This window comes from Mixophyes fleayi, chromosome 3, assembly GCF_038048845.1.
Source record: "Mixophyes fleayi isolate aMixFle1 chromosome 3, aMixFle1.hap1, whole genome shotgun sequence".
NCBI classification, from domain to species: domain Eukaryota; kingdom Metazoa; phylum Chordata; class Amphibia; order Anura; family Limnodynastidae; genus Mixophyes; species Mixophyes fleayi.
Window position 1 is genome coordinate 116,139,616 of NC_134404.1, and position 14,489 is coordinate 116,154,104.

The following is a 14,489-nucleotide window of genomic DNA, read 5'->3' on the forward strand; positions in this document are numbered from 1 at the left end:
GAGTACACATGTAAATGGTGAAGGCTGTATTAGCATCTAATGGTGGCTTACACCCCGCCCACCACCCCTCCAGGGAGCCCCAGGGCCTACTGCATACAGTAAAATTTCCCATTTCTGTAACATAAAATTGGCAAATCATTTAAGTTCACTATTTTTAAATGGATGTGCAGGAGGAGTATGCCCAGGAGGACCATGATTGGGGCTTCTGATTTGATCTACTGGTCACCCCCTCTGCAGAATTGCACACCCCCAGGGAAAATGTCAGGATGGAGCAGTCCTTTGGGCTTCAAGTAGGGGGAAAAAGAGGTGACTAAAAGTTTGGTGATGAAGTGGTGACGCCGCTTTATTTCCTTTTGTTAAACAGAGATTCGTGGGATGTATTTCTGCTTTTTTTTTTCACTGCTAGAGCCTAAATATAGCAGCTAATACTGGAGAATATACTTACTAAAGCAAGAGAAGGCATGAGACATACATGGTAACATATATATATATATATATATATGTGTTTTTTTATATATTGCATTTGCTTATATTCTGGGTTTACTGGCCTTTTTAAAACTTATTGTGCCAAGATATTCTTATTAAAGTGTTACTTTATTTAAAGACTTTTTAGATATACAATGTTTGAATTGCGAAAAATGTTGAGTTTTTGTTCCTATTGCACTTAAGTTATTGTGTTCTGTTTTACAAATGAATGTGCAATGTTGAGCATCTAACAAGTCAAACCAGCACAGCTTTCTTTTGTGGTGCTATATAAACTTCTATGCACTATCTCATGACAGGAGTCTGCAGCTCGTAGCACTCTGGCAGCTGTTGGTGACTACACATTTCATGATCTTTAACAGACCTCTGACTCATTAAAAGATCATGGGACATGTGTCTGTAATATCTGACAAGCATCAGGCTGCAGATCCCTATAGGACAACGTGAAAATAAGATTGCAAAAAGACGCTGCACTGTAGTCTGTCTTCCACTATATAATTTCAGATAAAAGTCCCATATCCCTAATTACCACTTTTCTTGCCCTTGTGTGTGTCCAAATCAGAATTTATATTTTCTGTTTCATGAAATATGATCTACACTCTAGCATTATTACAGCATAGGAACATGGACCCACTGAAATGCACATTACCAAAGAGCTATTAAATTGTAGTCATTTTTAAAGCTAATTTCTTGTCATTTATGTCCTTGCATGAGTCTGTGCAGCTTGCACAGACCACCTCTCCAGCCTGTCTTTCTGTTTCTGGATAGGCGGGCACTGGCCGATATTGAGAATTATTAGACATCACAACATCTTTACATGATCATAAATATTACCTATTGTTTTGACAAAGCTTATGGTCATGGTTGAGAATTGCTCTTCAATGTGAAAGTAGTTTAATTACAGCGGGTCTGTTTTATAAATGCATATATTTTTATATATATATAAATGGAAATTAATATTTATTCTTAAAGATATATAAATGCATATAATGGTAAACTGGCCTGACGTTCTTTGAGATAATCCTTTTTGTGGAGTTGCCACCAAAGTTTTACTATTCATTAATCTTTAAGAGGGATTGCAGAGTGTTGTGAAATCTCTCCCAACTTCCAGGGCAGTCTTGAACACAGCTACTGTTATTGTTCACAATAATTTACATACCCCTAGCATATTGAGCAGGGCTTTATTGTTGGGAACAAACACGGTAATGAAATAAGACTAGGGGCTAGATTTACTAAGCTGCGGGTTTAAAAAAGTGGGGATGTTGTCTATAGCAACCAATCAGATTCTAGCTGTCATTTTGTAGAATGTACTAAATAAATGAAAGCTAGAATCTGATTGGTTGCTATAGGTAACATCCCCACTTTTTCAAACCCGCAGCTTAGTAAATCTAGCCCTAAGTATTATCAAAGAGATAAGAGGACTTTGCTCTCAAGCTTACAATCTGCTATTTAACAAAGATTTCCAGAATCCTCTCCTGCATGCTGACACGGAATGAATTTGAGTTGTAGTTTTACAGTTAGAAAACCTTTACAATGCATGGTGCTCAAATTCTGCTGCTCTTGTAAGAGTAGACTGTGGTTCTTATTTAATAACGTGATGCAAAGAGCAATGCTGTAACCCATATTAGATAACTGCTTTCATTATTCTTACTAGACTGCTAAAAGTGGATATCTGGCTGCTCTGTGATACAGCACATCATTGCTCTTTGCATCTTGTTATTAAATGAGCCTTAGTGTCCCAGCCAATGAGGCATGTTAAACATGGATGTAACTTAATGGGTTTGTTTGTTTGTTTACTTTTTTAACTTGTACATTTCTATGTGGTGTTTTATATCGACATTGCTTTAATGCAGCTGTTTTGTAATTCTTTGTAATGGTTTTCAATAAATAGTCTAACTAAAAAAAAACAAAAAACAAGTCTTCATACTGTGCAAATGTCAACACAAATAGAAATTGCTGCCCTTGGGTTCATCTGACTATAAAAATGTGTTTTGCTTCTATTCTGTATAGTGCTGTTTTTTTCTTTTTTTTTCTTGTAATAAACATAATTTGAAAGGTTTTCTGAAAAAAAAAGTCATTGCCATATGTTGTAATACTGTTTCTATACATTAGAGGGGAGGGAGTACATTTCTAATCTGCTGAACTGCAGTTATCTTTCAAAATGTGCACAGCTTAACAAACTGTATAGTACTTCTGATCCTGGTTAGTGAGACTGATATCCGGATTCCTTCTGTGACACATTGACTGGTGATTGAATGACATGGGGGGGGGGGTGACCTTTGTTAGAAATGTAGAAATTAGCTAAAACCAGCAGTGAAGTAAAAAGAACTTTTTAAGGTCATTGAAAACATCTAAATATTTTTGGTGACACAGGTTGAATGTGGCACAGGGTAGCATATAATATTGGCAAAAAACAACGCGCTCAACTTGGTGAGAAGAAGCCTCACTAGGAAACAAGGAACCAACCCTCCTTGTACAAATACTTAAAACATCTTAAAAACTTAGTGTTGGCGCTAACCACAAAATATCAGGAATGGAAGTATATCATGAGATCCTTAAAAGGTTCTCCGGAAAATACATCAAAGCACCATCAAAAAAAAAAAAACCATAAACATGAATTATGATCAACAGAAAGTGTCAATCAAATAGGGAATGTCATAACAGGAAGTCCATATTCATACGGATCCGGCTCCAGATGGCCCACATTGATAAAGGTCAAAACCTATTGGTCGGAGACTACCATATGGGAATGAGGATTTTTTTATTTTTTTTTATCTGGGAATTAACATCTTTTAAAGGACTTTGTTTCACCAATTCAATTCCTATATCTGAGATAAGCTGCAATTGTTATACTTCTCCACAGAGGACATTTTCATCAGACTGAGAATTCATCACTCAGACTTTGAAAGGCTCATTTTAGTACGTAAGTGCAACTTCAATCCCCAGGGTTTTTTTCCTTGCAGAACTTCACGTTGTGTGTATTTTTGGGGGGTTTTAAACACCTGTATTGATCTAGAGCTGTATCCAAATGAATATAGACTTCCGGTTATGACATTAACTATATGACACTTTATTTTTTTTTTATTTAAATGTAATATTTGTGGTGTATTTGTTGGTACGTGATCCTGCATGGATTGTTTAATATGATACTGGCAGTTTGGTAGACAGCACCTCAGCATAAGGTTATATACAGGTAAATGAGTAATTCTTGGGAATATATGATGCTATATATGGGCATAAGAAGCTACATACGGTTGTATAAAGTATCCATTTTAAATAAAATGATGATAGTGCAATAACTTCTATTAACTGCACAGCTTATTTATGAGAATCACACCATGGCCACAATTTCATAACTGGAAACTTCATTTTTTTTTTTTTTTTTGTTCTTCATAATTGAAAAGCAGAACAATCTTAACCAGAGGAAAAAGTTATTAGTATTCAAAAGGTAGATAAATGCCCTTCTTAACTAATATTAAAGCTAGTATATAAATGAGCTAAATAATGTTTCTGAGCAACCTAAGTGGTTTTTATACCAACTAATATAAAATGCAGCAAACAACTTCAGAGCTAAATTGTCTTCAAGTGATGGAAGTTGTTTTCCCACTTCAGCCTGTTACGACAACAATTGAACCTTATGATAGCTGTGATATGCTGACACATGTGATTAACCACCCTCAGTCCTGTGCAGGTTTTGCCTACTTTATCCAGAGCAAACAAACAAGAGAAAACTGCATAACCTCTTGATTGCCTAAGCTGCAAGCAAGAGATTAGGCTGTTGATTGCTCTCTGGAACACCCCATCTGTTGCCATTTGAAGATGGTGAGCTTTATTGATTTTTGTTGGTTCTTGAATAACTGACACAGCCCTGGGGAAAAAAAAAGGATGCATGTTGCAGCTCACGGGCCAAAGAGGAGAGGGCTCATTAGTAAAACATTTTCCTAGGTGGGTAAATATAACATGCTGGTGATCTTCACTGCTTCCTTAGTGGCAGCAGCTGTCGTCAAACATGAACAAGTGTCCTGGCTGTTTCCAGCAACAAGCATTATGCTAAAGAAAAACACAGCGCTATACACCACTACTCCAAGCTGGTGGATAACAGTTGACCTGATAGGGAGGGGGCAATTGACTTGTGTATATCTATGCTCGTATCTTGGGGTGCAGAAGGCACCTGGCCCGCACCTGAGTTGACACTGGTGAGCCACACGCAACAGTCCTATTAAAAGCAAGTGTAATTCTGCTTGGTGAGTCCCCCTGACATTCTAGTGGAAAAGTTCAAGGGTCCCTTTAGATTCATTCTTTGTAATCAAAAACACATCACATGCTGTACAGTGTCTGTGGAGCTTGGTGTGCTACAATCATCATAGATGGGGTCTTCATATTCTTATGTAAACAGTTATTTTAACAGTAGTCAATAACATATAGTTATAAACAATGAAGCTGGACACTAACTAATATATATATATATATATATATTATATATTACACACACACACACACACACACACACACACACACACACACACACAGTTCCAAGAACTTTAGTGTGTTTGTCCATTGCATGCCTTAAAGAAATACACCTTGGATGAGTCTTATATATTTATAAGTTCAACACCAGTTGAATTGAACTGAGCACAGACTGTGCCATTCGGCTGTTATCAGTATTTGGACAGAAGGCTGGGTGGAACAGGGCATCATTAATGCTTTTGGATATTATACAGCCAAATTTACCATCCGTCCCAATACGCTTATGATCAATTTTCTTTGGGCTCATATGTTGTCGTTTGTGGTCATTTTTAGGTCCTAAAACAAAGCAAAATCTTAGTGTGTGGGCACCTTGTGGGCCTTGCAGTACCAGTCTCACATAGTTTTCATAACCTTTATGGAATAATTTCCCACTTCTGATACAAGTGGCTAGTTTTTTTGTTTTTCTTTTCCCCAATTTGCTCTTCAGTCCAAGAAAATATAAATTAGCCACAAGAAATTCTGCTGTTTTTAACAGGGATCACAGTCCATCAAACATCCCTCTTGGGCAACATGAACGGAAAACAACAAATTATACTACATTGTGTGTGTTATATATATATATATATATTTAATTTTATTTAAAAAGCATGAGATATGACATGTTTAAGTGTAATTGAAATCTCTCTTTACATTATCTGTTGTGTGCAGTGTGTAGCAGGTCTTTCGTAATAATGATTGTGTAGTGTGTGTGTGTATATATATATATATATATATATATATATATATATATATAAAAAAAAATTAATATGGCAATTTCTATATATAAAGTCTGGTTAGTTACCATTACTATACCTTTTTCGTGTACAGAGGTTCTCCTCACTTTCACTCATGGCTAGTGATCGGCTTGTCCCACCTTGACTTGCTTCATGCATCACTTCGATCTGAAGTTAAAATAAATGATATATCTGCATATATAAACAATAAGTCCTCGGCAACATGCAACTTTTCTTTTCTGTTTAAGGAGGCATAATGTTGCTTACTTTATTCCATGTCTCTTATTGGATAAACACTGGTAAAAAGTATTTGTTTACTTTTTATGAGCAATAAGGTCTTTTGATGGTTAAATGCCTCATTGCCTGGTCTCATGTCACCAACAGCATAAATGCCATTTAGTAGCAGAAGTTCCTCAATGTCAGGGTTTATACAAGTAAATCTGATGTTACAGCCACACTGTTTTTTACCCTCTGTTGGCACAGATGAGTTGGTAGGGGCTTGAGAAGTTAGATTTGCACTATTTTTGTGCCCCTTTACCTCCTAGTATCAAACAGACTTTTTTTGTTTTTGAAATGCACATGTATGTAAATGGCTTCAAGTTTGCCCAATATATGCAGGAATTTGCAAATTCTATATAAAATTGGTCCTAACCCATGCAATTTTAATCAACATCTGATAGAAATAGGTCAGGTCTGCCCGACTCTGATCTTCAAATATGTACAGTCATCAGCTTACCACACTTACTGGACCACATGTTATCCAGAGTGCTTGGCCTGCATACAGAGTAACTAGATTAATACTGTTTGGTGGCCCACTTGTGTGGCTAATTTCCATACAGATGTGAACGCTTGCTTCAATGCTTGAGTGACCAGATCTGCCTGCTAACAGTTATATGTATAGAAAAGATCTAGGTTACACATGGTGTTGGGAGATTTGCAGGGCTCCTCTGAGATAGTTCGGCAACAGCTGAAGAACTATCATATTGCATACTTCTAAGAGACCAGGAATAAAACACATATCCTACTAATTCTGCTTTGACTACAGCATTATTTTTTCTGTTGGTCAATAAATTTAAGTATACAAGGAGCTACATTCTAGGTGCTTTTCAAAGTTTACAGTGAGAACAGGAAGTTAGTACTGTTTTCAGAATAAAATGGCATGACAAACAGAATAAAAACAAAACAACAATAATAGACTACTCCATCCTTGGTGTGGCTAAAGGTGAAAGTAACTAACTAAAAAGTTCCTGTGTATCGAACATCTACTTTATTAGACAAAGCCATATGCACTATTTTTAAATCTATTGAAGTGGTATATCCATCTCTGGGGAAGTAGCAATTAATGTAATATTTGTCGGAGTATATTTAGGTAATGTTTGGAAGGGTATTTGGAGGGAGGTATAAATGCTATGTACTGGGACTAGTTATATAATGTGGGGGCTGGTAGGGACTATTGTAATGTGTACGGTAGAGTTAAGATTAATGTAGTGGGACTATTAATGGGAGGAGTATTAATGTAATGAGGTAGTTGGTAGGGGCTTATTAATATAATGTGATGTATTTTATTGAATCCATTTATGTAATGTTGGATTAATTGAAGCAAAGATATTTGTATAGGCTAATAATGCAATCTGGGCCAATTAATAACATGGCTAGGAGAAAGGAAGCATATTTATTAAATGGGGTTATTGTTAATTTAATGTTAGGGGTGGGAGGCCGAGAGGGCTTGATTTTATCCTGACTGAGGGATAGTCAGGAGCTATGTCCGCCCATGCCAGTAGCTCTTGTCCTGCTGTGGTGTCCAATGGAGGAAGGGTCAGAGTGCTGCACTAGACAACTCACGTTGCTGGTCCATGATGGGAAAGTTTGTGAAAAGTGCCCAGTAAAACAATCACATTGAGCAGCAGCAATGGATGCTGCTGTGAACACCAGAGCCCTCCATCACCAGACATTGCAGCAGGTAGGATAATTTAGGGGGCTCTGTGTACTTGTTACATATACCCTCTGTACTCTCCTCTTGTCACATGTGAAAAGGAGCGAGAGGGGAAAAGCATTTATGTTCCTCTGCCATTCTCCATTTGTCACATATAAAGGTGCACACAGGTGTACTGAAGTCATAAAACTCCCCTGATCTACTGTAGAAATTTACACCATATGAACCAAGGGTGAGGAAACCACGTGTGTCTTGTTCTGTGAATTACTCTTTAGTAGGAAGTTTCTCAAGTTGTATTCACGTTAAACGAACATCCTCTCTAAATCACTATTTATCCAAATACGACAAGAACATGTCATCCTAATAAGTCCTCATGGAATATTTGAAACTAAGAAAAAAAAGATAATACTGTTTTGTTACAAATTAAACGTACCTTGGCTTAGTTTAACTAAACTCCAGATTGAAGACCTTAATGTCTCACTATTTTATTAATTTTCCTTTTCTAATTGTCCTTTTGCAATCTTAACAGAATAGATAATTCTGTCCCTAGTACAAGACTTTGTAAGCAGTGTTGGTAACACCTTTATAGGAGCTAAGTAGAGTTTAGCTGTCGTTGATTTTATTGTTTTTCATATCAGTGACCATAATGCCCGTATCGCCTACGAGGACCATTTAAAGGGTATCTACTATTTTTTTTTTTTTAATAAAGTGTATGGGAAGTTTAATAAACCTTTTCTTTACTGCAGTGAGCATATAGTAGCTGGCCTTCACTGTGGTTACTCTGTGGAAATGCATACCCAGCTCCCGCCACACAGTTTTTGTACTTGCATTAATGCCAGTACCACGCTTGAAGTCACTAAACTCTTCCGAACGACCTATTTTGCATCACAAATGTTTGCAAATGGAGACTGCATGGCTAGGTGCTTGATTTTATACACCTCTGGCAACGGGTCTGATTGATACACCTTAATTCAATAATTAACAGGTGTGGCCAAATACTTTTATCCATATAGTTTATACTGGGCTTAATTTATATTCACAAAATGGCTGAGACGCAGCAAAAAATGAGATGTGTGCTTAGATTGCTGCCTAAGTGTAGGTTTATGGAGGGAGTTCGTGTTCACAGAGAATCCGATACCTGCATAGCCAATGGGAGGCACTGGGCAAGGTAATGGAACACATTTTGTGTCTTCTATTTGGTCCCCTGCACCTAATGTAAAATTAAGTTTCAAACACACAATAGTTCTATATGTAATAATTGTTGTTCCAAGCCCTTCACAGTTGATTAAAGCCATAAATGAGGCAAAGTCAAGCAATGTTTTAGGAGAAAAACTGACCAGTTTTGTTTAATACAGAAATGGAAGTTGCTCAATCAATTTCTAGGTTCATAGCAATTGCTTGAAAGGGTGGGGTTATCCAGAACGGCACAAATACGGAGGAAAATACCCCAACAACACTTTTGTGACTCAGTAAAAGTACTGCTATACTTGTACGTAAAATGCAGTAATCTCCTTTCCACACACTTGCAGATATGATAAGCCACCTGCCCTGTCAAGGCGCTTCTGCTGCTAGGGTGGTCCTAACTATAAACAATGAGAGTCCCTATATTGGTTCATACATTTATGTACTCTTATAATGAGAGAGAACTTACCAAGGGGTACCCCAGGAGTATCCAAATGGCAATAGAGGATCAGCACTCCCCATCAGCTACTATTTGTACGTAAAAATGTATGTAGCTGAGATTTCTGCATTTTATGCACATTTTTTCCATGCTTACATTGCTTATGGCTTGCTTCCATGCTAAGCTTTATGGAAGAAAATAAATAAGTTGTAGTACCTTTATTCCTCCTTTAGTCTTCTTATTATTTCTTTTCCTCGACAGATCGGCTTCAGACAGTGATTTTGGAGGGATACAGGGAACATCAGGTGCTCTTCGAGTTGTGGCTAGAAAATAGTGTAGTTTACATATTACTGACTACAGTATTTACATGTATTGGCATTACCAGTGTGTGTGTGGGTGTAGTAATATATTTATATCACACACACACCAACACTGTGGTTATATATTACATCTCGGTATACTGGTCTTTTCATAGTTCAGGAACACTGATTAAAGTTATTTTTCCTTTAAGCTTAAGCAAATTCATTCAAAATGCATCTTATATCATTGACAAATATTTTGTATTTAAATTGTATGTAAAGTTGATTAAAGTGATTGTTTTGAAACAAAATAATTACTGTGAGAACAGCTGTCTGTTCTTCAAAGCCTTAAAGTTAGGAAATGGGATGTGCAGAGAAAATAATTAGTTTTAACTCAAAATATACTTATTTTTTTTTTATGTAGGGGTTGATAAAAATGTAATAAACAAGCCAACTTTAAAATGTAGGTTTATCTGACAATGATGTAGACCTGTGTTTCTCAATGCCAATCCTCCAAGTATCAAGAAGAAGTTATATTTTGATTTCTTTAATCATACACAGGTTATGTGTATATGTTCCTACATACAGACATCCTCAAAACATGAACTGTTGTGAGGACTAGAGCTGGCAAACACTGGTGTAGACAAATCTGCCATTTTTAAACTGCTATATAAGGAAGGTGGTGCTTCTCTATCTTGCCTCATTTTGTGACTGTTAAGAAACCAGAGTATTCATCTCCTAGGTAATAAAAAAAATATATATATATATACTCTGAGCAGACTGCAGATTAATTGGCCAACCACTGTACTATGTGTGATCCCAGAAAATCACAAAAATCTAGTCAGCTGGTGAACCGATCAGCGCATGTGTTAGGCCTTTGACCAACCCATAAATAAGTACACAGGAGGACACTTTGCAATGGTCAGAACAGATGGGTTTGTTCAATTGGCCCTTTGGTCAAACTGCATCAGTTTCTTGCATAAGAACTGAGGGGTAGCTATAGCTGTTTGTGTTACCATATGGAAGCTTAAAGCTTTCTCCTTAGCTGATCCTAAGGTATGGAATTCTATCCCTTGACCTTTTGTCAAAATCCATCCAAGATCTAGAATCTAACATTTAGCAGGATGAAGATCTGTAGCACAGGAAAATGGCCACTACTGTCCTGTGTATGTGACTGTCTGTGTCATAGTTGCCTATTCTCCCGGAATATTGGGGGACCTCCCAGGAAGATAGGTTAACCTCCTGCATCTTCACAGTGACTCCCGACCTGTCAGTGTGCGCACATGATGATGCAGGCAAGCACAGGTGCTCAAGCCAGTATGTGTATATATCAATAAGAACATTTTCTGTGTGTGTGTGTAATATATATATATATATATATATATATATATATATATATATATATAGATATTATATATATATATATATATATATATATATATATATATATATAGATATTATATATATATATATTATATAGATATTATATATATATATATATTATATATATATATATTATATATATATATATATATATATATATATATATATATATATAGAGAGAGAGATATAGATATTATATATATATATATTATATATATATATATATATATATATATATATATATATTATATATATTTATTTATTTAGATGGCCAAAGTGTATTTGTTAGAATTTGATAGAGATTTTAATAAGGAAATAATTTAGCGCCCATTTATCAGCCCTATGAACATGATAAAATGTTTATTGCAGCAATGGGGCTTTTTTTTTTTTTTGCTCTGTTTATTTACCCTGCTATCAGAAGGGATTGGCCCCCCATGTTTTTGCACCTTTATAATTTTTATTTGCATGATCTCCCTGAAATGGTTATTTAAAAGCAGGCAAGCATGTTCTATACTTCACATTTAAACAATCTCGCAGTGACAGGTTGGATTACAGCTTCATGTTACACTTAAATGTATGGGTTTAGTTGACCTGTAATAAATATTACATCTATTAACATACTCAAAACTACTAAATTAAAAGTTTTGAAAAAGATAATGAGTGTAGTTTCAACTTATTTGACTGCTATCAAAAACCTGCTGCTAAAGACAAGACTGCTGCCACAGTCTGCCTCATTGTTGCTATGAATCTACTGCTGTGGTAAAGTTGTATTACCACACGGAAAACTACTTAACACCCCCCTCCCCCCCTGTCCCTGGGGACTGTTACATGCAGCTGTACTGGAAAATCAATAAATCTCCATCTTTAAATGGCAGCAGAGTGTTGGAGGGACGAGTGGGAGGACCAATCACAGGACACAGCAGATTGTCGTGTCTGTCCACCCGCTTCAAAAACACCTGAAATGGAGCAGCCCCAGTTAGGTAAAACATTTTTGGGTGGTGGTGCGGCTTTAATTAAATAATCAGTGCAATAAGGCAAGTTCTGGAAGTAACTACTAAAGTATTGTTCATTTTAAATTTCCGTAATGTATAAAAAGCTGCATTCATAGATAATTGTGTGACCGTATTGTTTCAAAAATGCAACTGATTATATTCTGTATTTTAATCTATAATTGTCAATATCCTGAAAGTATAAGTATAACATCTATTTATTGAATAGTGCAGGGCTGGCCAATGTATGCCTTTTGCTGCTATTTTTTTCTTGTCTGAGACTTACTAAAGAGACACTAGACTGCTTAAAATATTTTGGAAACATGCTATGCAAGTTAAATGAGGACACTGTGTCTGAATCATGCTTTGCAAACACTGTATTATGTCCAATTAAAGCTTATCCATTGGGGATGTTGTCCTTTTATAGTATATGAATATTTAAAATGTATCTGTCACCTGCACACGAGAGGCAGACATTATGAGGTCTGGACAAATATTCAGGAGTCTGATATTACAGCCATCGCTTCACTAGTGACCTCAGTAAGGTAAAGGCACAAAGACATTTCTAATAACAAAAGTGCAGTAAAGCTGAAGACATTTGGGCAAGTCTCAGCCTTTTGTGATAGTGTGGAGCCAATTCACTCACTCAGATGTGTTTACTAGAAACAATCACATATTATTTTTCATTATGTAATGTGTGGTTGGTTTAATATTCAACAAATGTGAAAATGTTCAAAAATGTATTTGACTTCAACTGTTTATGATCATATGTTTATATTAATGTTCAGCCTTTCTTTCACTGATTTATTTTTTGCCACTTTCCATAATACTTCAAAATAGTTTTTATTGTACTTGAAATAGTGTCAGTTATCTAATACTTTACAAATGTACATATTAAGTCACATATTTTAAAGTTCAGTACTGGATTCCATTATAAGTTGCATATAACATTAAACGGAAGCTTTTATATTAACATGTGTTAATCAACAACAATTTTATCATAAAGGTCTGTAGTAAACTACAATGTAATGATCGAGTTATGTGATGCAATGACACTAATCTATCCAACTCAATACGGACGCAAATTATAGAACAAAGTTAATATTTTATTTGCAATTACACAAATTCAAGATCTCTAGCACACAATCTCCATTAACCTTTTGTATTCATGCTATTTCAAATCCCATTTCTAGGTTTGAAGAAACACCAGTCTTACTCACTGCAAGGCTATGATTCAGTACAAATTCATGTAAATGTGATAATGCCTACATGTTAATGTGTGCTGATGAGTGAGACTCAGAGGAACCATTACTGTTACTTGGGGGTTTGTCTGTGCTTTAAAGTGTACCCATCGCCTATACACAGTCAAAGCCGACACTGGCTGAACCAATGTTCGTAAAAATGCTGGCTAGCTATGCACTAGGAAGGTGAAAGGGCACAGTGTGATGATTTTTGTACATGTTGTTTTATTTTGTTTGATCTTATTCCTCTTAATATTCGCTGTAAATTATTCTTTGACAGAAATATAATTGAAAAAAATATATAAAAATATTCTTTTACTTTGGATTTATGTGTATTATTTTTGCAAACAACTTACTGTCCTGACCTAAATACTTATTACGTTATTTTGACTCAAATACTTAAAAAAGGGACTGCTCTGTAATTATTTTGGAGGGGTGCCTTGAAAAAATTATGGAGACTCTAAGGGTGCCGCGAACTGAAAAAGTTTGGGAACCACTGCAATAGGAACTAGAGACAAACTAAGGCATTATGCACAAAGTGCCCCAGTAGTGTCACTAGTTACTTGTGATTTCACAGGTTGCACTTTTATGAATACTGATGTCAGCTTCTACTGTTTGCAGACAATCAGTGTATTTTATTGTTATATTCTATGTAGAGAACTACACCAGATTGATCCAATGAGAGGCATATTATGCATTTGAGTTGTCATATTGTGATTGGTAGTTTTTAACGAGGCTGTGTTAGGCAATCAAATCTAGACTGTAGTTTGCTGTATCTTTGTCCTTTCTGTTGGAACCCCCCTCCCAGCTCTACCCACCTGCTGTTTCCTCAATTCCCTGTTGGCTAAACTGATATGGCTAGCAATAGTCTGGTGGGATTATCTGAAGCCTTCATCAGGAGGTGGTGGTGTCTGCCTCTGTGTACATCAGTGTTTGTATCCCAGCTCTGCTGATGTACTGACAGCTGCTACAGTGGCTATACAAAGCATGGATCATTTTTTCAACATTTCATTTTCTTATCTCAGGGTTTGAGAATGGATTTATTCAGGAATATCTACCACTGATTAACACAAAATACTCTAGTAAATAAAATAATTACAAATTGGACAATAATTGATTACATAAGAATTCATCCACTTTGTACCAAGGTTAGCTTTAGGTATAACTTAACAACAAGTTGACTTCAGTTACCTCATAATTGAGTCCATCTATGTGCAACTGGTCCCACATATAATATTGCACAGCTAACTGTGTCTGTGACCTTGTTTATGAGGCCTCGCAGTTGGTGGCTGCTGGAGAT

At 36.0% G+C, this 14,489-nt stretch overlaps 1 protein-coding gene across 2 annotated transcripts in view; it reads right to left on the reverse strand.

Moving 5' to 3' along the window:
* The window catches only part of MCF2L2 (MCF.2 cell line derived transforming sequence-like 2), a 287,120-nt gene that overhangs the window by 132,674 nt on the left and 139,957 nt on the right, over positions 1-14,489 (reverse strand). For both annotated transcript variants that reach the window (XM_075202198.1, XM_075202199.1), the window contains exons 14-15: positions 9,494-9,600; positions 5,803-5,891 (exon numbers count right to left, since the gene is read on the reverse strand). In XM_075202198.1, the coding sequence (XP_075058299.1) occupies positions 5,803-5,891; positions 9,494-9,600 (196 nt within the window). The remainder of the gene's footprint in view (positions 1-5,802; positions 5,892-9,493; positions 9,601-14,489) is intronic.